This window comes from Arachis stenosperma, chromosome 3 (genome assembly GCF_014773155.1).
Source record: "Arachis stenosperma cultivar V10309 chromosome 3, arast.V10309.gnm1.PFL2, whole genome shotgun sequence".
In the NCBI taxonomy this organism is placed as follows: Eukaryota; Viridiplantae; Streptophyta; class Magnoliopsida; order Fabales; family Fabaceae; genus Arachis; species Arachis stenosperma.
Window position 1 is genome coordinate 40,304,668 of NC_080379.1, and position 26,361 is coordinate 40,331,028.

Consider the following 26,361-nt stretch of genomic DNA (forward strand, 5'->3'; position numbering starts at 1 on the left):
ATTATAGACTTCTTGTCTATGATCTATAATATTTTTTCCAAAAAATTCTTTATATAGAATCATCATTATATATAATATCTTATCATAAGCTGTTGTTTTTGTTTCAAATTCTTCTATTATTTGGTTTTCTATTGATGTCATATAATCTCTTATAGTTCCTTTAGTATGGAACCCTATGTAATTCCAAATGTCTCTTCCAGACAATTCACTAAGTTTTGGATTAGTAAAGGCTTCTAATAAGAAGGAATTTAACCAGTTTTCGAAAATTTCTTTTTCGTTCTTTTTGCAGTCTAAATCGAGCATTCTTTCTCCTTCCATTTTCTGGATTTTAGGAACGTATTTTGATGGTATTTTTGTATATCTTGAATCTTTATTTATAAAACCCTTTTTAAAAGCATAATTATCAAAACCTGTTTCCATTTAAATTGAGATTGATTTTCCTTAAATGTTCCAGCTTCATTTTTTACTTGTATTGGAATTGCTGGTTCTTCGTCACTTGAATAATCTAGAATGTGTTCTTCATTTTCTATATTTTCAGAATTAACTAACTCTTCTTCTATTTGAAAACCATGTTCCATAATATTATTTTCTTGAGCCATTTTTAATTGTTTAAAAAGCATTGTAACTTCTTCTAATTTTTCTTCAATATTCATAATTTCAATGGTGGTTTTACTTTTAGATCTGTTATGTTGATTATATTTTGAAGTTTTTCTTCTTTGGGATTCTCTTTTTCCTTATTTCTTTGAAATTTTATACATACTAATATTTCTTCGAGCATATCTACTATAGAATTTAATTGTGGGTTGAAGGTATGATAAAGATGTGGAGAATCATTTCCATGGTAATATTTTTTAGAAATTCCGTGTGAAAAATAAGTTTTTTCAGGTTTTTGAAGTCCTTCAATAAAACTTATAGTAAAATAAAGATTTTGAGAAAAATCATTTTGTATTGATTTTAAGAATTCGGTGTCATTACAATTAACATTAGTTAAAATCATTAATTTTTGATCTATTAATTCTGATAACTTAATTATTTCTTCTCTTAAATCTTCTAATTTACTTTTTTTTCATTAGGTGACGCTTTTCTTTATGAAGAGTTACGATTTTGAATGAAAAGTGTAGCTTTAGGATGGATGGTTTAGATTTTGCCACATAGTCAAATCTTTAAATCTGTACAGATTTAGATCTGTACCATATAATTTCCTTGGACAACAAGGTGCTTCACAGCTTCACCGTTATCTAACAGTAGCCACACACACACACAAAAAAATCTATATATATCGCTGTCCAACTTGTTTTAAACTTTTAATAGTAATATATAGAGTAGAGTATAGTAGCTGGAGCTGGTTCCAATTTCACAAGACACAAGTCACAAGATATATAGACATAGAATTACAATAGAAGAAGTCTTATTCCTCCATACAATCTCACCTGTTTGCTAATCCCACATACAAATTAAGGATGACTGAACTCGCTAATAATGGCCGTGACTGCTCTTCCGTCACCGTCAACTTCACCAAGCTATTCATTAATGGGCAGTTTCTTGATTCAGTTTCAGGTTAATCATTAATTCAATATTATGTATTATATATATATATATATATATTTAATTTATATATCTCTTTTTCTATATATTTTCCATTTATTTATTTGCCCTTTCATTGCAGATTATTCTAGTTTAGTTTCCTAGTCTCTCATCTCTGTCCTCTAGGAGTAATTATATCAAATATCTTAACCAACAACTTAGCTCGAGTCAAAATTTTAGGTTGTCACTATTATTGTTTTTCATCATTACTTGACATACGTATCGACAAGAAAGGAAGGAAGTTCCAAAGCATAAAATTATTGGTGAATTTGATAGTTAACGCGTTAACAATTTAGTCAAATATATTAAATTATCTAAAATTTTTTATTAATAATTTTATATAAAAACAATTACATAGGAATTTTAAATCTTTGGTCTGGTTATTACGTTGCGGCTTTTGTTGTTATTATGTTTAATTTGTATTGTTAAAAAATAGAAAATAAACAGGGAAGACATTTGAGACAATAGATCCAAGAACGGGAGAGGTGATAACAAGAATTAGCGAAGGAACCAAAGAAGACATAGATATTGCTGTTAAGGCTGCACGTCACGCATTTGACTTTGGTCCATGGCCTCGCATGCCTCCCTCTGTAAGTTTTTCTTTTTAATTTTTATTTTTCGGATATAGAGCGAAAGAATTTGAGAGTTTAATGAATAACGAAAAATGTTTGGGGAAAAAAATTCAGCCAAAAAAGTGTATAAATAAATAAACAATTCAACTAAGAAGTCAACAATTATTAGCTAATTTCAATCAATAAACAAATAAATTTAAGTATCACACTTTTTTTTACAATGATTATTTTACTTTTTATTTCTCACAAAATTTTGGAAATTAAATTAGTCATTGAACTGTTTTAATTAATAATTACTAATTTATTAGTTTAAAAATTTCAATGAAATAACTGAATTATAATAGAGTAATATATATATAAAGTTATAAATAAAAACAAAAAATATAAAAAAAATTTAAAGAATCAACTCTATATATAGCCAAATAATTAACTTTTTTTTTTCATTTTTTTTTTCTTCACATCTCTCCCTCCGTGCCACCTCTCCATCTGTGCCACCTCTCCATCTGTGCTGCCTCTCTCTCCGCGCATCTCTTTCCGTGTAACCTCTCCCTCCATGTTTTTTTTTATTACTTTTGGAAGTTCTTGTATAATAATTTTTAGATTTTTTTGTTACGTTTAAAATTTTTTTTTGTTAGATTTTGAATATTTTTTTACAATAATTTTATATATTTTTTATTATATTTTAAATTTTTTATATATTTTTATTTTTTTAAATTTTGAATATTTTTTAATTAATTTTAAATAATTTTTTTAATTTGTTTGCAGCTCAACTAATAATTAATTGATACTCCAATTGATTATTTTATTTTTTAACAAAAATAACCATTGTTTAAAAAACAAGTACATGATAATTGATAGAATCTCAATATTTGTCAATTTAATTATTTCTTAATTTTTAAATTCTTTTTTTTTTAAATATAATTTATATCTTTTATTTTTAATATATATTTAATTTTTTAATAAAAATATTTTGCTTGTTTTTTCGTCATCAAGTTATTCTTTTTTAGGATAAAAATTTTTAAAATGGTGGTCAACATTTTTATTTGAACTCATTTATTTTTCTTCTTTTTAACACTATAATTTCACTCACAACAACTAATTGTCACCACCAACAATACTTCTCCGCTACTGTCAGCCATTCTGCCAGCGGACATCATCATGTCACCACCGTTTTCATCCACTCTAAATTTTAAATATTAAATTTTAAATTTTAAATTTTATATCCTAAATTTTTAATTTAAAATCATGAACACTAAATTCTAAATCTTAAATTTTAAATTCTAAATCTCAAATTTTAAGCTTTAAATCATAAATTCTACATTTTAAATCTTAAATTTTTTAATTCTAAATCTTAAATTCTATACTCGAAATTTATTTTATGTTATTTCATCTTCGCAGGCTTTCCTTTTAATTTCATATGTTTTGTTTTTTTTTTTTAGTTTTAGATATACCAACATCGTTTTTATTATCTAGTTATTTAATATTTCTCTTGATCAAAACTTTTACTTGCGCGTCATAAATCAAATTAGTTGACTGAATTAATGGTGATTCTTTAAACTTTTTCATATACAAATGACAACATAAAATTATAAATAAATGCCAACATCTTTTTTATTGTCTAGTTATTTAATATTTCTCTTGATCAAAACGTTTACTTGCCCGTCCAAGTAAATTTCAAGTGCCTGAACATGGATGTCTACTATGGTACGATTGACCCTGTTATTACTTGAGCAATTTCAAAAGTCGAATGTATTTGGCCGATACCTTAAATGTAAATTGGTGCAAAGTATTTCCAACTACCTTAACTAAGGAGGCAATGAAGTGGTTTGACAATTTTTCTCTAGGTTGGTCACCTGTTTCGACAACTTGGCGAGGAGTTTTCTCACTCGACTCTCCATCCAAAAGGACAAAGTCGAGCACGCCTTAAGCCTCTTGAGTATCAAACAAGAGGTCTCAAGGCTTACATGGAAATGCTTAATAAGGCATGTTTAGAAATTCAAAGCTTGCCCACCAAAGCAGCTATCGTGAGGCTCGTCAGTGACCTCAGAGAAAGTCCTTTCTCGCAATCCATATTAAAAAGTCATCCGACCATATTGTACAAGGTTTAAGAACGATTTGAGAAATATATCAACATGGAGAAAACTACACAACTGAGAAAGCCTAGGTCAGGACCAAGTAGTCAATATCAGCCTCGAGAAAAAGAAAAAAAATCAAAGAAGAAAGAAGAATACAACTTAGACAAATTTCGAAGATACCATTCCTATACTTCATTGCGAGTATCATTGATTGACGTCCATAGAGAAATATACCACATGGAAAAAATACCACCTCTTAAGGTCATAAAGAGCAAGAAAGGCAAAAATCAGTCAGAATATTGTGAATACCACAAAATTTACGGTCATTCTACCAATGATTGCTACAATTTGAAAAACGTGATTGAAGAGTTGTCTTAAGAAGGGTGGTTGGATAAATAATTTGCTGAAAAGTCAGATGAAACTAGTAAGAGGAAAAGAGAAGAAGAACACAAAGGAAGGTGAGAGTGACCACAAAGGACCCGGAAAAAATATCCACACGATTGCTGGTGGTTTTGTAGGGGAGAATAACAAAGTTCTCTTGCAAATGACATTTGAAGGAAGTTTACCAGGTCGAAAAAGTTAGAAAAATGCGTGAATTACCCACAATAACTTTCACAAAGGAAGATACCCAGAGTATAGTACCTGGGCATGATGATCCAATTGTGATAACAATGATCTTAACCAATGCAAATCTTTATAGAACCCCTAGTAGATTAGGGAAGTCCATTCGATATTATGTTTAAACCAGCATTTGACAAGCTAGGCTTGAAAATAAAAGACTTGAATGCGTACCTATGAACTCTCTTTAGTTTGGGAGAATCCCCTATCCAACCTTTAAGGTTCATATCCCTTTATACCGCATTTGGCAAGAGATTGAAGATGAGAACCCTAAGCATCGACTACATCGTGGTAGATATCGCATTAGCCTACAATGCCCTAATAGGTTGGTCAACCTTAAACCAACTTGCTGTAGTAGTGTCAACTCCCATATTTGCATGAAATTTTCTATCTCGAGGGAATATAAACTATAAAGCAAAATAAAAAATTGGCTAGAAGATGCTACAATAAAAGTTTGAACCTACGTGGTGGTACAAAGAGAAAATAGGTAAATTCGATAAAACTCAGGCTTATCTGAGCTCCTGAAAAATTGAGACCTCAGCTTGAAGGAAAAATTAGAGAGGTGCAAATTGGAGAAAAAGTCAGAAAAATCACAAATGTCGGAGCAAATCTGGATCAAAAGTTGAAACAAGATCTTAGCAAGCTCCTACAAGACAATTTTGACATCTTCGCCTAGAAACCCTCTGACATGTTGGTATCCACCTCGACCTCATGTGTTACAAGCTGATTGTATACCTAGAGTCACAACCTATACAATAGAGATGGCGAAAGCTCTACCCTAAAACATCATAAGTCATGGAGAAACGAGTATAAACACTTCTGGAAGCCAGATTCATAAAGAAAATAAAATATCCCTTTATGATTAGCCAATGTTGTACCTATGAAGAAGTAAAATGGAAGGTGGAGAATGTGCATTGACTACACCAACCTTAACAAGGCTTGTCCAAAAGTCCCCTACCATTTACCTAGCATTGATGCCTTGGTAGATTCATCCTCATGTTACGAATTTCTCTCCTTCGTAGATTCCTACTCGGGATATAATCAAATCCTGATGTACAAGATCGACTAAGAGAAGACGTCTTTCATCACCCTTAAGGCCAACTATTGTTATGTGGTTATGTCCTTTGGATTAAAAAATGATGGAGCTACATACTGAGGACTTATGAACAAGGTGTTCTCACCTCCCTTGGAAAAACTCATAGAAGTATAAATGGATGACGTGCTTGTCAAGACCAACGAGGAGGTTAGTCTACTATCTGACCTATCAGAAGTGTTCCACACCATAAGGTAGCATGGGATGATAGTAAATCCCACCAAATGTACCATTGTAGTAGAAGTCTGGAAGTTCCTCGAGTTCATGCTTATCCAAAGGAGTATGGAAGCTAATTTGGACAAATATAGGGATATAATTGAGATGCGAAGCTTGATATGTTTGAAAGAAGTTTAACAACTAAATGGTAGGCTGGCAACCCTATGTAGATTCTTGGCAGGCTAATCCTTGAAGTCATTACTACTATTTTCAATCCTCATGAAAAGGGCATGACTACCAGTGGAATTCAAAAACTTTCTGAGTCGACCCCTGTATTAACCCAACCTGAAATAGGATAAAAACATGTGATGTACCTATTTGTTACTGATAAAGTTGTAGTCTCAGCCCTTGTCCGAGAAGATGAGAAGAGAAAAAGCTTGTATACTTTACAAGAAAGGTGTTGCATGGGGCAGAATTGAACCATCAAAGGATAGAAAAATTCGCCTACGCCCTTGTTTTGGCCTCTAGGAGGTTACGACCTTAATTCTAAGCTGATACCATCAAAGTCTAAACTAATCAACCCATTAAACATATTCTACAAAAATAGATATTGCAAGACGAATACTACAGTGGGATGTAAAGTTATCAGAGTTTAACTTAAAGTATGAGGCTCGAACAACTATTAAGTCGCCGTACTTAGCCGACTTCTTGGCCGTACACTAGGAAACAACAAGGGAGATGTACCACTTGGAACTTGTACATAGATGGGTCAACAAACGAAGCCAGTAGTGGAGATCTAATCATCCTTGAGAATGAAGAAAAAAATTGTATAGAACTCCCATTAAAGGTGAATCAAATGAATTTGCCAGGTAGAAGGCTATATTATCATGTTTTGATTTGACTATTGAACATATTAAAGGTGAATCAAATGCATTGCCTGATTTTCTAACATGAGAATTTTTGCAAGGTAGAAATGAGCACACAGCAAATAAGTAGTGAAAATCATGGTCAACCACTTGACCAACCAACGACGTCATTACCAGCTAATAATAAACAATTATCCATTAAACCTTTGATGATGTCTTAGGCCGTTAAAAGCAAAAAAATCATCTGCATCAACTAAAAGCATATATGAAGTACCTACAGCTAATAGATATGCATTATTACAACCATCTGGTCTTTTTAAAACCAAACCACTATCCGAAGAGTATCCTTATCATAAAAAATCTATGCCTATGAAAATAATGGCCTTAGAAAAGAATGGTTCAAAATTGACCGAAAAACCCTTTATAAAACAATATTCTCAAATACCTTCCATTATCCATTAGTGAGTATTTAAGAAATCCGAATTTTCTATGAGTTTATTCTAGTTGATACAGGATCAATTGAACTAACCCACAATAAAGACCAACCACAAAAAATGTAATATACTCCAAAATCAAAATCATCAAAGTAATAATTCTGTCAGAATAGAAAAAATCTCCCTTTCACTGTAAAAATTTTACCAGAAAATTTGAGTCTCAAAATTATTCCTATTATGATTATATAAATGCTTGGTGGTTTACCATGCACCTATATCTAAATCCACATTCATGGTTCATATGGTTTCACAAAAAAATTTTTCTAAAGTTTCCTAAATAGTTCAAGGTATGGATCCAAGAATTCGGACCGATAGAAACCATTTTTTTAAAGGAGGCTAGTCTGGCCTACGAATATTTTAAAAATAAGACCTCATTTTTAGACGGCTACAAAATGATTTTTTTTCATATCCACTATGGGAATATGCAGAATAATGACATAAGAATATGACTCAACAAGATATGAAGACACTCTTAGTGTGCAATATTTAATTTGAAACGTAAAAGTAAAATGGTGGAATGAATTTGATCTCAACCTAATCAGTAAAAAGGTCATTGATAACTGGATGACCATGTCTCAGAAAAGATCAGATCCCCTGAACCATAGTTCAGGGTTTGATAAAATATTATACGAAAAAGAGGCTCATTTTCTAGCGCGCAAAAAACAGACGATGGCTACCCATGCAGCAACTACCTCAGAAGAAGAAATGCAAAATTTTTTAAAAGCAATAAAATCAGTCCCATCAAAGAAAGATGAAAAAGTTCAGTACAACTCATGACTGTACATATTAGATACTAAAGACCCATTTGAACGTTAAAAAAAAATACCGAATCAAAAAATAAGACATATATTAAACCATAAAAAGAAGAGGTATTAAAGAAATTTCAAAATCAAGGAGACATCATATGCAGAAGACAACAACCTCTACCAGCAGAATACCAGTAGAATATTAACAGAATTATAAGACCAACTAACTACCAAATTTCCAAAATTATAACAGAATTAAAAATAGAAGCTATTAAATTAAAACAGAATTCCTGAATCAATCTACAGAAAAAATAAGCAGATTTGCAAAAATCAGAAATAAAATTGTAAAATAATTATCATAATAAAGGGGATAGTCCCCTGTAAATAGGGAGGGGGAGAAGGTGTTGAAGCATCCGCTTTTACACACACAATCTCTTATACTCTGTAATATCTAAAGCTTTCGTTGTTGTCTTTATATTTTCAGCAATCATTTTTGTATTTTTTTTAAGCTTCTGTAATACAATATAAGTCCGTATTTCGTTCATATTGTGAGTATTATTAGATAATAATTATCCTTATTAGTTCATTAGATATTATTCTATTGTTGATTATTTTTAGCTTTCTCTTATACTTTTGGAATTTTATAATTATTTAATAAAAAATAAAATCAATTTATACTTCTTTGAGTGGTTTAGTAAGTATTTTTAAGATTTTAAAAAAAAATTTATTTTTTAACAAAAATAACCACTGTTTAAAAAATTAGGACAAGATAATTGATAGAATCTCAGAATTTATCAATTTAATTATTTCTTAATTTTTAAGTTCTTTTTCTTCTTAAAAAACAAATATAGTTTATATCTTTTATTTTTAATTTTTTTAATAAAAATATTTTGTTTATTTTTTCGTCATCAAGTTATCCTTTTTTGGGATAAAAATTTTTAAAATGGTGGTCAACATTTTTATTTGAATTCACTTATTTTTTTTCTTTCTAATATTACAATTTCACTCACAACAACTAACTATCACCACCAACAATATTATCTCTCCGCTACTGCCAGCCACTGCTAGTGGACATCATTATGTTACTGTCTTCATCCATTCTAGATTCTAAATCTTAATTAAATTCTAAATATTAAATTTTAAATTTTATATCCCAAATTTTGAACTTAAAATCATGAACACTAAATTTTAAATCTTAAATTTTTTAATCCTAAATCTTTAATTCTATATCCAAAATTTATTTTATGTTATTTCACCTTCACATGTTTTTTTTAATTTCAAATGTTTTATTTTTTTTTAGTTTTAGTTATTTTTTTGTGTTAATTTCTTTCTTTTGTTGGCAAATTTTTAAATTAGTTGACTGAATTAATGGTGATTCTCTAAACTTTTTCATATATAAATGACAACATAAAATTATAAATAAATGCCAACATCTTTTTTATTAGAGAAAATATCACTCCCCTCTCCTACCAGATACTAAAGTCTAAAATGACACTCCTCTCTCCTCTATTTATAAAATGTATATTCTCTTCCCTTATAACTTTTAAAAAACCTCCTCTTTAATTCATTTTAATTTTTTTTGTGTTAATTAATGTTAACTTTATCCAATTTAAAAAAAAATAAATTATTTTTTATAAAAATATTCTTTAGAAAAAATTTTATTTTTTTATTAAATTTTGCTTGCCAAAATATTTTTTAATAAATTATTTTTTTATTGATTAAATTATATTTTTATTAAAATAATTTTTAAAAAATTTAATAATTAAGTTATTTTTTTCTAAAATACCCTTCAATAATTTTACCAAAATTTTCGTTAACAATTTTTTTTATATTTTACTATTAATTTTTTGATATTAATATATATTATTTTAACATTAAATAAAAAATCTTAGTAAGATTATTTTTTAATATAAATAATTAAATATATATTAATTGTTATACATATTAACAATTATAAGATTTTTTTATTTAATATTAAAATAATATATATTGATATCGAAAAATTAATAGTAAAATATAAAAATATTATTAACGAAAATTTTGGTAAAATTACAATTTAATAGTTAAAAAATTATTAAAAGATATCTTAGAAAAAATAATTTAATTATTAACTTTTATAATAAATATTTTGGTAAAACTACAATTTAATTAATAAAAAAATAATTTATTAAAGAGTATTTTGTTAAGCAAAATTTAGTGATAAAAAATAAAATTTTTTTAAAAGATATTTTTGTAAAAAATAATTTATTTTTTTTGAAAAATGGATAAAGTTAACATTAGTTAACACAAAAAATTTAAAATGGATTAAAGATGAAGTTTTTTAAAAGTTATAAGGGAGGAAGAGGAAAATATACATTTTATAAATAGAGGGGAGAAGAGTGTCATTTTAACATTTTACAGAGAAAAAGAGTGATATTTTCTCTTTTTATTATCTAGTTATTTAATATTTCTCTTGATCAAAACTTTTACTTGCCCGTCACAAAATCAAATTAGTCATACACTAATATACCATTAAATATGGATTGCCAATTAACTCTTATATTGATTTTTATTTTAAATATTTTTAATTCCTGATTTATGAAATTAAACGCAATTTGATTTTGAAAAATCAGCCTCCGTCTCCTAAGCAACTATAACTGATAATAATCATAACTTATGATAATTTTCCTCATTAATTTTTTCATATTTACCTTGAATCATTTTATCTTACTCCAGGTGAGTTTGGATTGACCCTTTTTTTTTAAAAATACTCATTATTTTAATCTTTTATAAAAACATCTGTTTTATCAGACAAAATATAATTTGGTGTTTTAAAAAAGCAACATATTGCATGTTTAAAATGAAAAGAGACACTTAATATGAGACAGATCGAGGGAGTATAACTTTACTTGTCACATAAACTCAATCATGATGGGTACTGCATGCAGATGCAGTAACATAAATTTCCCTGGATGTGTTACTTTGAATCCACATGAATGTTTTAAGCATATATATATGTATGTGGTGATCAGGAGAGAGCAAAGATTATGATGAAATGGGCAGAACTAATCGACGAAAACGTGGAAGAACTCGCGGCACTAGATACCATTGATGCTGGAAAATTGTATCATATGTGCAAGGCTGTGGACATTCCTACAGCATCAAACACTCTACGCTACTATGCTGGTGCTGCTGACAAAATCCATGGAGAGGTGCTAAAGATGTCTGGGCAGTTCCATGCATACACATTGATGGAACCAATTGGTGTTGTTGGACACATCATTCCATGGAATTTCCCAACCACCATGTTCTTCCTTAAAGTTAGCCCTTCTTTGGCTGCAGGCTGCACCATGGTCCTCAAGCCTGCAGAGCAGACACCACTCTCTGCTCTGTTTTATGCTCATCTAGCCAAACTGGTACCTACCATTATTATTCTACACATTCTTTTTAGAGTGCAAGCACAATTAGATTTTTGAGGATTTCGACCTTAAACTAATTAGTATCTAAAGAAAAAAAAAAGAAAAAGACTAATTAGATCCTCTATGATAGTGAACAGAGAGCAGTTGATGGTATTGTCCCATGCTTATGTGGCAGCAACAAGACATATTATGTATATAACGAAACATATGGGCAACTCTATTTCGTTTTGAATTATCCATTAACGGAAGGACTTAACGTGTCCATTGTTTACTATCCTGGAGGATCTAATTAGTATTTTTTTCCTTCAAAACTTATGTAATACGAGGTCAAAATTCTCATAGATCTAATTGTCATTTTATTCTGTTTTTTTTTTATTAAAACTACTAGCTAGAGCTAGCATCCTTTTTCATATTCATTTCTCTAATTGTTACCATAATTTCCAATTCTGAAGGCTGGAGTTCCGGATGGAGTGCTTAATGTAGTTCCCGGATTCGGCCCAACTGCTGGTGCTGCAATAAGCTCACACATGGACATTGATAAAGTAATTATTAGTTTAGTTACATGTTACACATTATTTGCAATGTTTTGAGTATGTAACATTTAATGAATAAATAAATATATATATTTTCAGGTTAGCTTCACAGGTTCAACAGAAGTAGGGCGTGAAATAATGCAAGCTGCAGCAAAGAGCAACTTGAAACAAGTGTCACTTGAATTAGGAGGAAAATCACCTCTCATTATCTTTGATGATGCTGATATTGACAAAGCTGCTGACCTTGCTCTCTTGGGCATCCTATTTAACAAGGTCAACAACATACATTTGTTTTCAATTAAAAATTACAAAAATGTTATGCGAATACTAAAAATCAGTGATCAAATTAGTTATTATAGATTTGTGTATAAATATACGTGTAATTTTTATTTTTTTATATATATTTTATATTTCAACGTATATTTTATATTATGACTCATTTTAATGTTGATTTTGATGTATACTTAGCATAGTCATAAGAATTATATCTCTGCCTATAATTCTTTTATCTGTTTCTTACCGCGTGTCACACACCATCAGGGAGAAGTCTGTGTTGCAAGTTCGCGTGTGTTTGTTCAGGAAGGTATCTACAATGAATTTGAAAAGAAGCTAGTAGATAAGGCAAAAGCATGGGTTGTTGGGGATCCTTTTGACCCTAAATCTCAGCAAGGACCTCAGGTAATTAATTAGTTGGTTAGTTAGTTAAGACTCACGATCAATATATATATGACACCTGATTGACACACTAACTCATTATGATTCTTAATTCTCTGGTGGCTAATTATTTTCGATATAATTAATGTAGGTTGACAAGAACCAATTCGAAAAAGTCCTTTCCTACATTGAACATGGAAAGAGACAAGGTGCTACCCTGTTGACTGGGGGTAAAACACTGGGCAACAAGGGCTATTACATTCAACCAACAATTTTTTCTGATGTGAAGGTGAGTAATTCTAAGTCATCAAGAGTTTTAATTAGGTAGATAATTAATTATTTTAACAACTGTACCGTTTAATTAGGAGGATATGCTTATAGCACAAGATGAAATATTTGGCCCTGTCATGGCACTCAAGAAGTTCAAGTAAGTGAGATAGATAATTCTATCGTTATCATTAAGGAAAAAGTGCAATAAGTATATTTGATGATCTGAAAAAACAGGACGATTGAGGAAGCAATTAAGAGTGCAAACAACACAAGATATGGGTTAGCAGCGGGGATAGTGACAAAGAACATAGACACAGCAAACACAATGTCACGGTCCATTCGTGCAGGGACTATTTGGATCAATTGCTACTTTGCGTTTGGGGATGATGTTCCTTTTGGAGGGTATAAGATGAGTGGATTTGGAAAAGATTCCGGATTGGATGCACTTCACAAATACCTACAAGTTAAATCTGTTGTCACACCTATTTACGATTCTCCTTGGCTTTGAATATGACATAAACTATATATAAATTCTCCTCCTGCATTTATATTATGTTTAATAAGGCAGGAGGATCACATTAGTAGGTAATCAATAATTCAATATGTTATTTCCTGCTTTCCGAGTTTGCGTATCGCACGGCAATTCTCGTCGTATAAAATATAGTTTCATAAAGTGCCTTTAATCAGATATTTTGTGATCTGCTATGATTATGAATCCAAAATGATCGATGCAGAACCCTCACGCGGGAAACATGTCACATTACTAAAATCCCATCATATACATTATTAACAGTAAAACGTACTAATTAAAGAATAGTAGTTTAAATCATGAAATTTGATAAAAAAATAAAATAAAATAAAATAAAATAAAGTAGTAGGTGAAAATCGATTATAAAGCTTTAATTTCCAATTTTCCATCCACAAGCATAGCAATAATTGATAAGACCTCTTATCTATAAGACTATAACCCCTCAAAACGATCCTGTATTCTTTTTATTTCTTTCGTTGCTTCCAATAATTAAGGAAAACACTCACGCACGCGCACACACAGGGGCGAGTCCTTACAATAGAGATGGTTGATAATGGTGTCTCTGATTCCTTTTTCAGGATGCCCAGCATTAATTTTACTAAGCTCTTCATCAATGGACACTTTGTTGATTCCATATCAGGTTCCATCTCTATTTCTCTTCTTTTTATTGTTCCTTCATTTCATCTTACTATACCAAGTTTGTTCCTTTGTCCTTTTTCCTTCAGTCTTTTCAATTCGCTGTATTTCATCCAATGTATATACATCTTTATGCTCCATTCCTTTAAAAAATAAAAAATAAAAAAGACAAAGTATTATATGTACCTCAGTTTTAGGGTGGTGGCTTCCAAATTAATGATACTTTATTTAATTGCACTAAAATGTTATTTTTTTCCATTTTTTCCCCTCTCTATAATATAATATAATATATTTATATAAAGCACATAATATATAATCAACTGGTGTATTAAGTAAATAGTAAAGAATTTAAATGACGTATATAAAGATAATCAAAATTTAGCTAGACTCATTGTCATAACTCATAAGTAATACAAAATAGATCCAATACTATGCTAAATAAAGTAAAATTTAAGTGTAGATGTCTTCATGTAGAGTTGTGATTAGGGTGAGTTTCGTAAAAGGTAGATTAAGTGAAAAAATAATGGTTAAGATGAGAGATTTAGAGTAAATATATTTGTGAGGAAAACACTTTTATTAATGACGAATAAGCAATACAAGAACTAATGATGAGAGATAGAGGTGGAGAACAAGTGTTTAAACCTCCACTAATGTCATAAGAGAATGAATGAACTTTGTTTAAAGTGGACAGAGGCTTGTTAATGGTTGTCAAGTGTTCTGGTGAAATACTCGAATGACAGTTTACTCGTGAAGAGGATGAATGAAATGAAGAACAATAAGAGAAATTTTAGCGAGAGAAAAAGATGGGTTTTTTAGCTTCTCAGCTTCAAAAGTAAAAAAAGCATGTAAGAAGGTCAAGATGAAAAGTGCTTTACAGAGGTGATTTGAGATCCTTTTTATAGTGTAAAACCATAATGAAGAGGAAATCTATTATCCAATGGTTTTAGTCTGATATTTGGTTTACTCTTTTTTATCCCAAATATCTTTTGGTATTCCCGTCACTTTAAGTCTTTTCAACTGTTCAATAGAAGAAGTTGATTCCCACAAGTTAAACTAAAGTTTCTGACATGTGACATTAGTGAAGGGACATCTAGTTTGATTTTCTTTCGACTAGACGACGCTCTTTATACTCTAAATCCAACCAATCCACTTCCACCAATATAGTTTCCACTTAAGAAAAATTCATTGGATTCCATCCTTTTATTGAATACCTCTAGGAGAAATTTAACTTTTTTTTGACCATGTTTTTAGATCATTGTAAAAATTATATATGTACAAAAAGGGTTTATATTTTTAGTACACAATCAAGTTATTAATTAAGAATCGTTATATAACAATTTAGTCAAATATATCAAATCATCTAATGTTTCTCGACTAATAATTTTATATGAAAATAACTCTTTATCATTAAATAATAATTTTGTATTTTGCTATACAAAACAAACAGGGAAGACATTTGAGACAATAGATCCGAGAACAGGAGAGGTAATAGTGAAGATCAGTGAGGGAACTAAAGAAGACATTGATGCTGCTGTTGCAGCGGCGCGTGAGGCATTTGACACTGGTCCATGGCCCCGCATGACCGGAGTTGTACGGACTTTTATCCCTCTTTCTTCTGTTATTTTTTCTAGAACTACTACTGTATAGAAAACCAACACGTAATTGTAAATTCAGGTGGTTAACAAAATTTGTTATTTTTTATTAATATTTAACTAATAAATATATTTTTATATTAAATTTTAAAAGTAAAATATTAATTTAAAATATTGCTTAATATTAATAAAAATATTAGTATCTAATATTTTTTAATTAAAATAAAAAATTTAATTTTTAGATATTATATACAAAAATAATTTTATATGTATATTTAATTATATAATATTATGTTAGTAAAAAAAAATTTATATTAATTGTCTGAAAATTCATTAAAAAAGGGATTTGATTATTGTAGAAATGTGTAAAAATTAAGTTGGCCACAATTATCTAACATCTATTCACAGTAATGTCAGATCAACGTTTTTTCTATATCGTTTTAGGGTTAGTTATGTTGCATTTCGTTGACTAAGGGAGAATATCTTGCCGGAAAAGTTTAGGGCGAGCAACTTTATTAAATTTTGGCCAGCATGTAATTAACAAAAAAAAGTGAGTTATTGTATGAAATCTCATACCAATCTCACACCATTAAAATCATCATTGATGGTTATTTGATGGTTACAAATCACAAAAATTATTGTTCCCCTAGCACTAAGCATAAATTTGGGTGTTAATGGCATTGGCTGGTGTGGAAATGAGCAGGAAAGAGCAAAAATTATGGTGAAATGGGCAGAGCTTATTGAAGAAAATGGAGAAGAGTTAGCAGCATTAGACACCATTGAAGCTGGGTTGCTATACCAATTCACCAAGTTTGCGATTCCCGCTGCAGCGGATATGCTGCGGTACTATGCTGGTGCTGCTGACAAGATTCATGGGGAGGTATTGAAGAGCTCTGGACAGTTCCATGCATACACATTAATGGAACCAATTGGTGTTGTTGGACACATCATCCCTTGGAATGTTCCTCTTATGATGTTCTTCACCAAGGTTGCACCTTCCATTGCTGCTGGCTGCACCATGGTCCTCAAACCCGCTGAACAGACCCCTCTCTCTGCTTTATTTGTTGCTCATCTAGCTAAGCTGGCATGTCTCTATTAATTAATCCATTCATTCATTTCTTTAACTAACTTATTTTTGAGTATATATTCAAATAAGTTTCTAAAGAGTTTTTACTTTTTAGGCTCTAACTCATTTTTATCACAAGAAAATTTTATTATATTAAAATTTTTGACTTAATAAAAATAAGATATATAGGTCTTTTTATTATACTTAATAATTTGTTTATTCAAATAAAAATGATAAATATGACTAAGTTAATAATTTATATATCTTATTTTTGTAAAATTTAGAGACTTGAATATAATAAAAAAAATTGTGAATGCAAACGTTTGACGTTAAATTTCTTAGGAGCTATTTGGATATATAGGCTTTATTTTTTTATTTTTGTAAGAATAACATAAATAATTATATTATTCCTGGTTTGAATAAATTGAAGGCGGGAGTTCCGGATGGAGTGGTTAATATAGTACCGGGATTCGGTCCGACTGCTGGTGCTGCAATAAGCTCACACATGGAGATTGATAAGGTTAGCTTTACCGGTTCAGTTGAAACAGGGCGTGAAGTGATGCATGCGGCAGCTAGTAGCAATTTGAAGGCGGTTTCACTTGAATTAGGTGGCAAGTCTCCCCTCATTATTTTTGATGATGCTGATCTTGACAAAGCCGCTGACCTTGCATTCTTCGGCATGTTCTTCAACAAGGCATGTGGAATTGTGCTGTGCTTGCTTTCATTACATCCAATAAACAAGCTAACATTTTTGTAATTTCAGGGAGAAATATGTGCTGCTGGTTCTCGTGTGTACGTTCAGGAAGGGATCTATGATGAGCTTGAGAAGAAGTTGGTGGAGAAGGCAAAAGCTTGGGTTGTTGGAGATCCTTTTGATCCTAAAACCAACCAAGGACCTCAGGTATATATATATATGTAATTATTAATTTAGTTTAATTTGTTGGCTGGATGGTCTAATATATAACATAAAAAAAATGAATTGCAGGCTGACAAGAACCAATTTGATAAAATTCTTTCCTACATTGAGCATGGAAAGAAAGAAGGAGCTACTCTTTTGACCGGGGGTAAATCCATCGGCACCAAGGGCTACTTCATTGAACCTACAATTTTCTCTCATGTAAAGGTAAATTCCAACTTTCCAACTCCACAATGTATCAAATTGGATAATTAGATAATAAATCATCACCATGCAATATTTTGTTCGTTTTTATTCATTAGGAGGACATGCGTATAACTCAGGATGAAATATTTGGCCCCGTGATGACGTTAATGAAGTTTAAGTAAGCTAAATCAATCTCTTCAATATATTATTTAGGTAATTATGATTGATGAGTTAATTATATATGAGAATGTGCATTCAACAGGACAATTGAGGAAGCCATTAAGAGGGGAAACAATACAAGATACGGGTTAGCAGCGGGGATAGTGACAAAGAACATAGACACAGCAAACACAATGTCAAGGTCCATTCGCGCAGGCATTGTTTGGATCAATTGCTATTCCATTCTTGAGAGTGACATTCCTTTTGGAGGGTACAAGATGAGTGGATTTGGTGGAAAAGATCTCGGTTTGAATGCACTTCACAAGTACTTGCAACTTAAATCTGTTGTAACTCCCATTTACAATTCTCCCTGGCATTGAATATTATATGTAACGTAATGTATCCCACTCCCTCCCATTTACACTTTAAATATCTCTCCATCATCTAGTTAATAAAAATGGGAGGTTGCATGCGGTCAATTTCCCATGTCTATGCAAGCACACTCTTGATTCTTATATATGTATTCTATATTTAGGGTACTCTTCTATTTATTATCATTCCCCCTATATATTTGTTAGATGAACTCAAAGTAACGGAGAAATGAGATGATTCTGTTATTGATTTCACTGATTGTGCTATATATACATGTTATGAATGTCACTAACTAACTCTGATACATCTAGCTACTATCTCACTAACTAATTAACTAATTCGATAACTTAATTGATCATGCTTGTTTTTATTAATTAATTAAGAGAAACTCTAGGGACCAATTTTAGCATAAACCAACACAATTTACTCTTTTTTGTATCTAATTTTAAAATTCCAAAAAATAGAAATAGTTGAAGGAACTGTCCGAGAGGACATTGAAGGAGAGATCAGATGAGAGGGTTAGAAAAAGAGTGGAAGACGAGAGGGTGTGAGAGAGAGTGTAGTTCGAAATGGGAGGAAGAGGATTCACAGTTTGAATTTAGGGCACGTTTATCATTGAATTTACCGGTGGATAAATTCGACGGTAAAAAGCTTCACGGATGCTCTAAAATACAACGTTTCGCTAACTAAGATTACCGTTGGATAAATTTGATAATAAATCTGATGGTAAAATATGTGCCAATTTTTTGTTTTTTCTTCTACTTATTATCGGTAGAATTTACTGTCGAAAAACAAAACATACTAATAACATTTTTACCCGATGAATTAATGATCAAATTTGCTGGTAAATCTATCACTAATATCTGATGCTAAATTTAACGGTATTCAGTATTTTTCTTTTTAGTAGACGATAATAATAATGATGATGAACGAGAAGGAAAAATAAAAAGAAAGAAGAAATAAAATCAAGAAGAAAGAAAAAAATTAAAAGAATGAGGAGGATGAAAAAAAAAAAAAAAAGAAAAAGAACAAAGAAAAAAATGTACATATATTATAATTTAGTTGGACTTAGTTACATAAAATATTTAATTGTCTAAAATTATTATTCATTTATTATTTGATATGACTGTAAATTTATTTATTTTCAAATTAAAATTTTAAAATTAATTATAATAAACAGATTCTCTAACTAGTAACTAACTACCACTAAATTAAGAAAAAAAACTCTTTCTATCATTTATATGTAGTATAATTTTATCTAATATGTGAAACAATGAATATAATATATTATAAGAATTTTTTAAAATTTTTACCTAACAAATAAATAGATTAATTCAGAGATTTAAAATTAATTTTAGATGAAGATTGCATTACCACTTGATATTATTTTATTAACTGAAGTACAATTTCATGTGACGCTTTGAATCACATAAGAAATCATGAGTTTCATATTAAGAGTCGTTTTACATACATATAAATCACTAGCAATATAATAAAACTTATTAAAAATCATTCAATTATTGTCGGATGATTTACGTTATGAAAAATGATTATTGAGAATCATAATTTATTTTTCTAATTATACAAAGTTTTAAATAATTTTTTAAAAATATTTTATCAGTTTTATGCTTTCAAAAATAATATATATTTAAATTTTTAAAATTGTTATGTACATACAAAAAATTATTCACTAAATGAATTACTATGTATTTATATATAAATATATATTATTTAATTTTTTAATGTATATTTATATATTTTAATATGTATTTTATATTAATATAATTATTTAATGATTAATTTTTTATATACATATATTATAGTTATTAAATTTTTTACTCATTTAAGTATTAAAAAAGTAATTAGAGAATGATTTAGCTAGGACTCCTAATATTACTCTTATGTTTTAATGTTTTTAAACTGGTGGTAGCTTTGTGTTTAAAGTAATGCTAGAGAGTCAACAGAATTTATTGGTTTTGTCCAACAGTTAGTTAATAATGTTTAAGAATATAGACGGAAAATATGTTATTAGATTTAAACTAAAAGAATTGAACTTATGACTAAGGTTATGTTTGGTTGGAATGAAAGAAATAAAGAAAAAGGAAATAGAAAGCAAAGAAAAGAAAAGAAAGAAATTTAGTAAATTTTTATTTTTTTAGATGTGTTTGGATGGAAGAAAAATAAGAACGAAAAAAATGTTATAAAAATATAATTTTACCCTTATATTATAATATTAAAAAAAGTAAAGAGATAAGATTGGAAATATAGAAAAAAATAAGTTTTTTCTTCTTTTTCTTTTCAACATTATTGGGGAGAAAAAAATGGTGGGTTCACTAATTTTTTTCATTTCTTTTTCTTTTTTTCTAATTTCTTTCCTCAATCAAACAATGAAAAATAGTTAATTTCTTTTCCTTTTTCTTTTCTCCCTTTTCTTTCCTTCCATTTTCCCTTCAAACAAACATAGCCTACACACTACAACAAATAAGGGTTTTCGCAACGGTCAAAAATCGTTGCTGTAGATTGAAAAACCGTTCCTAAAACTTTAGGCAACGCTTTGGCAACAGTTTTTGACCTGTGGTATATGCGGTCGTTGCCAATGCTCAAAGGCAACGGTTTTTTACCTAAGGCAACGGTAACAAAAAAACCATTGCCAAAGTTGCTGGCATAGACAACGGTTTTGAAAGAAAATTTTAAACAACGGTTTCGAACCGTTACTCGATAAACAACGATTTTAAACCGTTCTCTTTCATGATCCAACGGTTTAAAACCATAACTGGATAGGCAACGGTTTTAAACTGTTGTATTTTTATTATTCACAAAGCCAAAGTTTTAAAACATTGCTGTTGGTGTCATTTTTTGGCAACGGTTTTAACACCATTGCCATTTTGTTTTCATCTAAGACAACGGTTTTAAAGTGTTACCGTTAGTGGTTTTTTTTGCAACAGTTTTAATACCATTGCCATTTTGTAATCGTCTTTGACAATAATTTTAATACTATTGCCTTATATGACTTTTGATAACGATTTTTTGTAATATATAATTCTTTAATTATAATAATTTTCTCATTAATGAAATTAGTTCCAACTTTTTTTTTAATTTAGTATCAATAAATAATCTAAACTATTAGAATCAAATTACTAAGATCCACAATCACATTATATCATCATTGCAAAATAACATACACACTAGTCTAAGTCATAACTACTTGTACTTATATCATCACTATTTTTCAAAATACAACAAATATTTTTCTGCTTATACTTTTCAGTTTTCACAACCTAAGCAGGACTAATTAAGTTATGCAGTGTTATTTGTATGCTAATTCTCTAAATAATAACTAACTCTAGCCCAGATGTTAAAATTGACATGGTTAATATTCTTGTATCTTAACATATTACAAAATCATTCAAGCCAAAATTGAAGTTAATAAGGGATGAAACTTTCATGGAAAGAACTATCATATCAATTTTCTACCATGTCCTTCCAAAGAACATAAAAGTCAGATACTGCAACAGCCAGATAAAACATTGCACGTGAGCCAATATCCTTCATTGGCTTTGAAATTATTTGCAGTATCTACAAAATAAAAAACATATTTATCAATGATCAATTTGTGCCAAGATATATAATTATTAAGCACTTATAGTTAAGCTAAAAAATAACAAGTGGCTCTAACAATCTGATAAACCCATGGAAATGAAAAATAAACAAATAAACAAATTATTGCTGGCAAACACCAAGACAGGAAGAAATTATATACACCACATAACAGAATGCGCTGCATTTTTACATGAAATTAATACAAAGAAATTACAGTGGAGTGAAGCTAACCTGAAGATACTCAAATATAGTGCTGAAAGGAAGCTTTAACAGGAGACTACTATCCATACTGCCTGCAATAGTATGATATCGTAGTAAGGCTATACTTATTAACAAAGACAAAATGGAATTAGATGGAAAAAAAGACAATGAAATGACAAAATCTTAGCTACAGATCATACATCATGATGATCCACAATAGCAGTCTTTACTGCTTTAGAATAAGCCTCATGGACTGAAGTATATAACAGCATTCAGCAAAATACAGAAAACCTATATGTTTGAATAAAACAGCAAAATAAGAAGAAATGAAGTGGGCATGTAAAATAACACCATTACAAAATATCCAATTAAGCATCATTTTGAATGGTCTTCATCTAAAGACAAGATTAAAAAATAAAGAAAATTGCATTATATGATGGAATTTTGTCAGCCTTTAGTAAATCAAGATAAAAATTAAGAATCTTATAGAGGAAGAAGAGGGAAAAAAAATCTTACAAGACACTTAGCATCATTGTTTCATACAACTAATGACCTACATGATCAAGTCTTTTATTTCAGTTTATCACAATTTTTAGTGCAAATTCTAATGTGAAGATCACTTATATAACTTTTACAAGCAACAAGTTTTAGAAACCAACAAGTTTAGTATCTTTCAACTTATATAACTTTTACTACAAAATTTCAATTAGGCTAAAGTTTGGTTTGGAGACTCCTAACTTATCAAGCAACAAGTGTGTCTTGGTTGCAACCCAATTGCTATTCAATGCTAAGAGTTACAAGCATTGGAAGCTGATGCATAACTTGCTGAAAACATATTCTTTCCAGCCTTAATCATTAACTTTCAAAAATTCACAACTGCCAATCCTTAACTCCTAAAATTATGAAGTTTTAGAGCAATTAACCAAGTCAATCAAACTTTAAAACAAAATTGGTTTCATTCCAGAACTCAGCTCATAGGAATCGCAGCAAGACAAACAAGTTGCTGCCCTGTTTGAACTCTTCTGCTGCAGGACAGATTTAATGACTTAACTTTAAAAATTTGCTATAAATTTTCTATTTAACGAAAAGTCCTCAAATTTTCCAGTCCAGCTCCACACATTCCCAAGTTTAATCCAGACTTAGTCCCATACAATTCCGATAATCACATAATTAGTTATAGCTTTTCAAAGTTTCTGACTTCGTTTAAAAGTAATGCAAAAAATCAGATTTTGCAATTTAATTTTGAGAAATCATAACAAATTCTCTAGTTAATTCAAACTTCTCAAAATTGAATCCTAACAACAACTTTTATCATAGTTGCCTTTACTCTCATATCATTTCGATTATTGTTGAATAACTAATTTACTTCCAAAGTTATCTTTTAATTTCAAAAATCAGATTTTTAGCAATTGGTTCAACATTTCAAGATTCAGTCTTCCAATTATTCCTTAAACCCAGTTTCAATTAATCACCAACTAAGTCTGTTATAGTAAACCAGCTCAACAGCAACAATTTCAATTTGATCGATCAAAATACAAAAATCAATATAATCTCTCATCAAACAATTCATAATTCAATTTCACAAAATTAACGAATTCAATCAAAGTCCCAATCAAAATCTCAATCATTCCAATCATAATTTCAGCCGCAATTCAACATTCATATAATTAATCAATTACTCACAGCTATTAAACCTATTTGCAGTTATTCAATAAATCTTGTAGGCATTCTTAAATTAAAATAGTTTAAGTTAAACCCCCTACCTCGATGAAGCAATTGCATAATTTAACGCAAAAAGCCCCTTTATCCCCAATTCGTGGCAGCAGTAGCGATAATTCCAACGTAACCGGGACAGAAATAGCGGCACCAACTATGATCACACTCGTAGCAACCATTTCAACATTTCTGGCAGAACATAGCAGTGCTAAAACAAAGACATTGGCTACCGTAATTAAAATTAGAATATAACAGGGAAAAAAATACAAAATAGAACAAGAGTGGAAGCGTTACAGGATTACAAACGGGAGGTTTGGTGTTAGAACGAAGGGGATGGCGCAGCAGCTTGTCTTCTCCGGTGACAAGCTTCAGCTATGACGATTCCAAAAACGCAATAGAGCCAGGAACATCAGAAACAAATATAGGATTGTTACAAATTAAATAGGGTTCAGAGATAGTGGTTCTGGTAACTAGGACACGACTAACTTACCATGAACGACGGCAGCAACCAAGATTTCTGGCAACAGCAGTGGCAAATGAACGACTCCTCCTCTGCTGCGTCACTCATGCGCATCCGTTTCTCCCTTTCTGCGACCACATCGACGGCGACCTCATCTCCCTATTCGGCTCCCCGCAGCGGTGGCTCTCTCAATGGTAGCAGCAGCAAACCCTGATGGCAACGGGAATAAGGTGCGACAGTGATGAAGTCTCGATGAAGGCTGTGAGGCGCAATGGTGCAGGTCAGCATCTTCTCTTCGCGTCTCACCCTCAGCGAACGACAACGGCAATGCACGACCAATGGCGACGGGGCGTGACTCGACGGCGGCTCCTCCCTCTCCTTCGTGGGTCACGTTCTCCTCTCCCTTTCTTCTCTGCGACGGCAGCTCACTAGCGGCACCAAGCTCCACGGCGCTGTTCTTTCCCCTCTTTTCTTCTCCCTCATCCTCTGTGAGTCTGTCTCCCTTTCCTTCTTTCTTCTCTTCTATCTCCCCCTCAAGCTTCCCGTTTCCTTTCTTTCCCTTTCTTCTGCTCTGTGTGCGTGTGTTTTACATTAGGTTAGGGTAAGGAATTTGTAAAATTAGGGTTTTAATTAGGAATTTAGTATTAGGATAAAATTTATATGAGTAATATAATAAATTTATAAAATATTTAAGATAGAATAATAATTTAAGATTTAAATATAATATTATAAAAATTTAAAACGTATAAAATTTTATTTATCAATTTATTAATGAGCTTAAATAATTATTTTTAATTTAAATTACAAAATAAATATACTAATCACATTTTATAAAATACGGTTAGGGTATTGAAATTTGGGAAATAAGGTTTTTACTCAATTTAGGAATTTAGGGCTAAGAATAAGGAATTTTATAAAAGAATAAGGATAAATATAAATAGATATTTTGATAACATTAAAGGGTAGAATAATTTTAAAATTAAATGTGCTCCATTAAAAATATTTAAGAATATTATTTATCAACATATTATTAAGTTCAATTAATTATTTTTAATTTAAATTATAAAATAAATATATTAATCAAATTTCATATAACATAGTTTAAATTTAAAATATTAATTATCTAATTAAATCAAATACCCTTTTATTATTTTTCCATCACCAGAATTTTAATTCTAATTTATATGAAATAATTAATTATAATAAAAATTGTATATAAATATTTTGAATTATAAAATAAATATAATTATTTTTATATGTATTTTTTAATTTGTATAATTATTTAAATAATATTAAAAAATTGTTGTTTGATAAATAATTGTTGTAATAGTTATAAAACCGTTCTTTAAAATAGTCAAAAGAATGGTTTTATTTTATTGCTATAATGTAAAGAAAACTTGAACTTCAACAGCAACACTGTAAAAACCGTTGTCTAAGACCATCTAATAGAACGGTTTTAAAGTGTAGCACTTTGACAACGGTTTTTATGTGTTTCTTTTGTACAATTATTTAAACAACAATAAAAAACCGTTGCTTAAAAATAAATCATGGTAACGGTTATAAAACCGTTCTTTAAAATAGTCAAAGAGAACGGTTTTAATTTGTTGCTATAAAATAATGAAAAATTGAATTCAACAGTAATATTACAAAAAACCGTTGTCTAAAACTATCTAAGAGAACGGTTTTAAGACGTAGCTAAAGGCCATATTTGTTGTAGTGCTAAAAGTCTATGAAACACGAACACTTCCCTAATTTGCATGTCCGTGTTTCGAATATATTTCAGACACAATATTCAACGACACTCGTCCGACACACACGTCTTTTATGTCCAACCGTGTTTTAATAAAAAATAAAAAGTTCTTCTCTAGA

The 26,361-nt window shown here is 30.0% G+C and overlaps 1 protein-coding gene and 1 pseudogene across 2 annotated transcripts; both read left to right on the top strand.

Moving 5' to 3' along the window:
• The first annotated feature begins 1,300 nt into the window (after window positions 1-1,300).
• Window positions 1,301-13,644, top strand: LOC130967530 (aldehyde dehydrogenase family 2 member C4-like). Of its 2 annotated transcripts, none has more exons than XM_057892426.1 (9): window positions 1,301-1,557; window positions 2,032-2,174; window positions 11,216-11,599; window positions 12,055-12,144; window positions 12,235-12,408; window positions 12,676-12,813; window positions 12,941-13,078; window positions 13,155-13,216; window positions 13,294-13,644. In XM_057892426.1, the coding sequence occupies exons 1-9, from the start codon at window positions 1,461-1,463 to the stop codon at window positions 13,565-13,567; spliced, it is 1,500 nt and encodes a 499-aa protein (XP_057748409.1). In that variant the 5' UTR covers window positions 1,301-1,460; the 3' UTR covers window positions 13,568-13,644. The 2 variants fall into 2 exon arrangements, with proteins under 2 accessions (XP_057748409.1, XP_057748410.1); XM_057892427.1 differs by having other exon boundaries at window positions 1,304-1,557; window positions 2,021-2,174.
• A 43-nt stretch (window positions 13,645-13,687) lies between these two features.
• LOC130967531 (aldehyde dehydrogenase family 2 member C4-like) lies at window positions 13,688-18,769 on the top strand (annotated as a pseudogene).
• The last annotated feature ends 7,592 nt before the right edge of the window (window positions 18,770-26,361 follow it).

Bases quoted from the DNA above. Each gene is read 5' to 3' on its own strand.
- LOC130967530 (XM_057892426.1), top strand. From the start codon at position 1,461: ATGACTGAACTCGCTAATAATGGCCGTGACTGCTCTTCCGTCACCGTC. The intron at 12,814-12,940 runs GTAATTAATTAG...TAATTAATGTAG, and splicing joins AATCTCAGCAAGGACCTCAG to GTTGACAAGAACCAATTCGA. The intron at 13,079-13,154 runs GTGAGTAATTCT...CCGTTTAATTAG, and splicing joins CAATTTTTTCTGATGTGAAG to GAGGATATGCTTATAGCACA.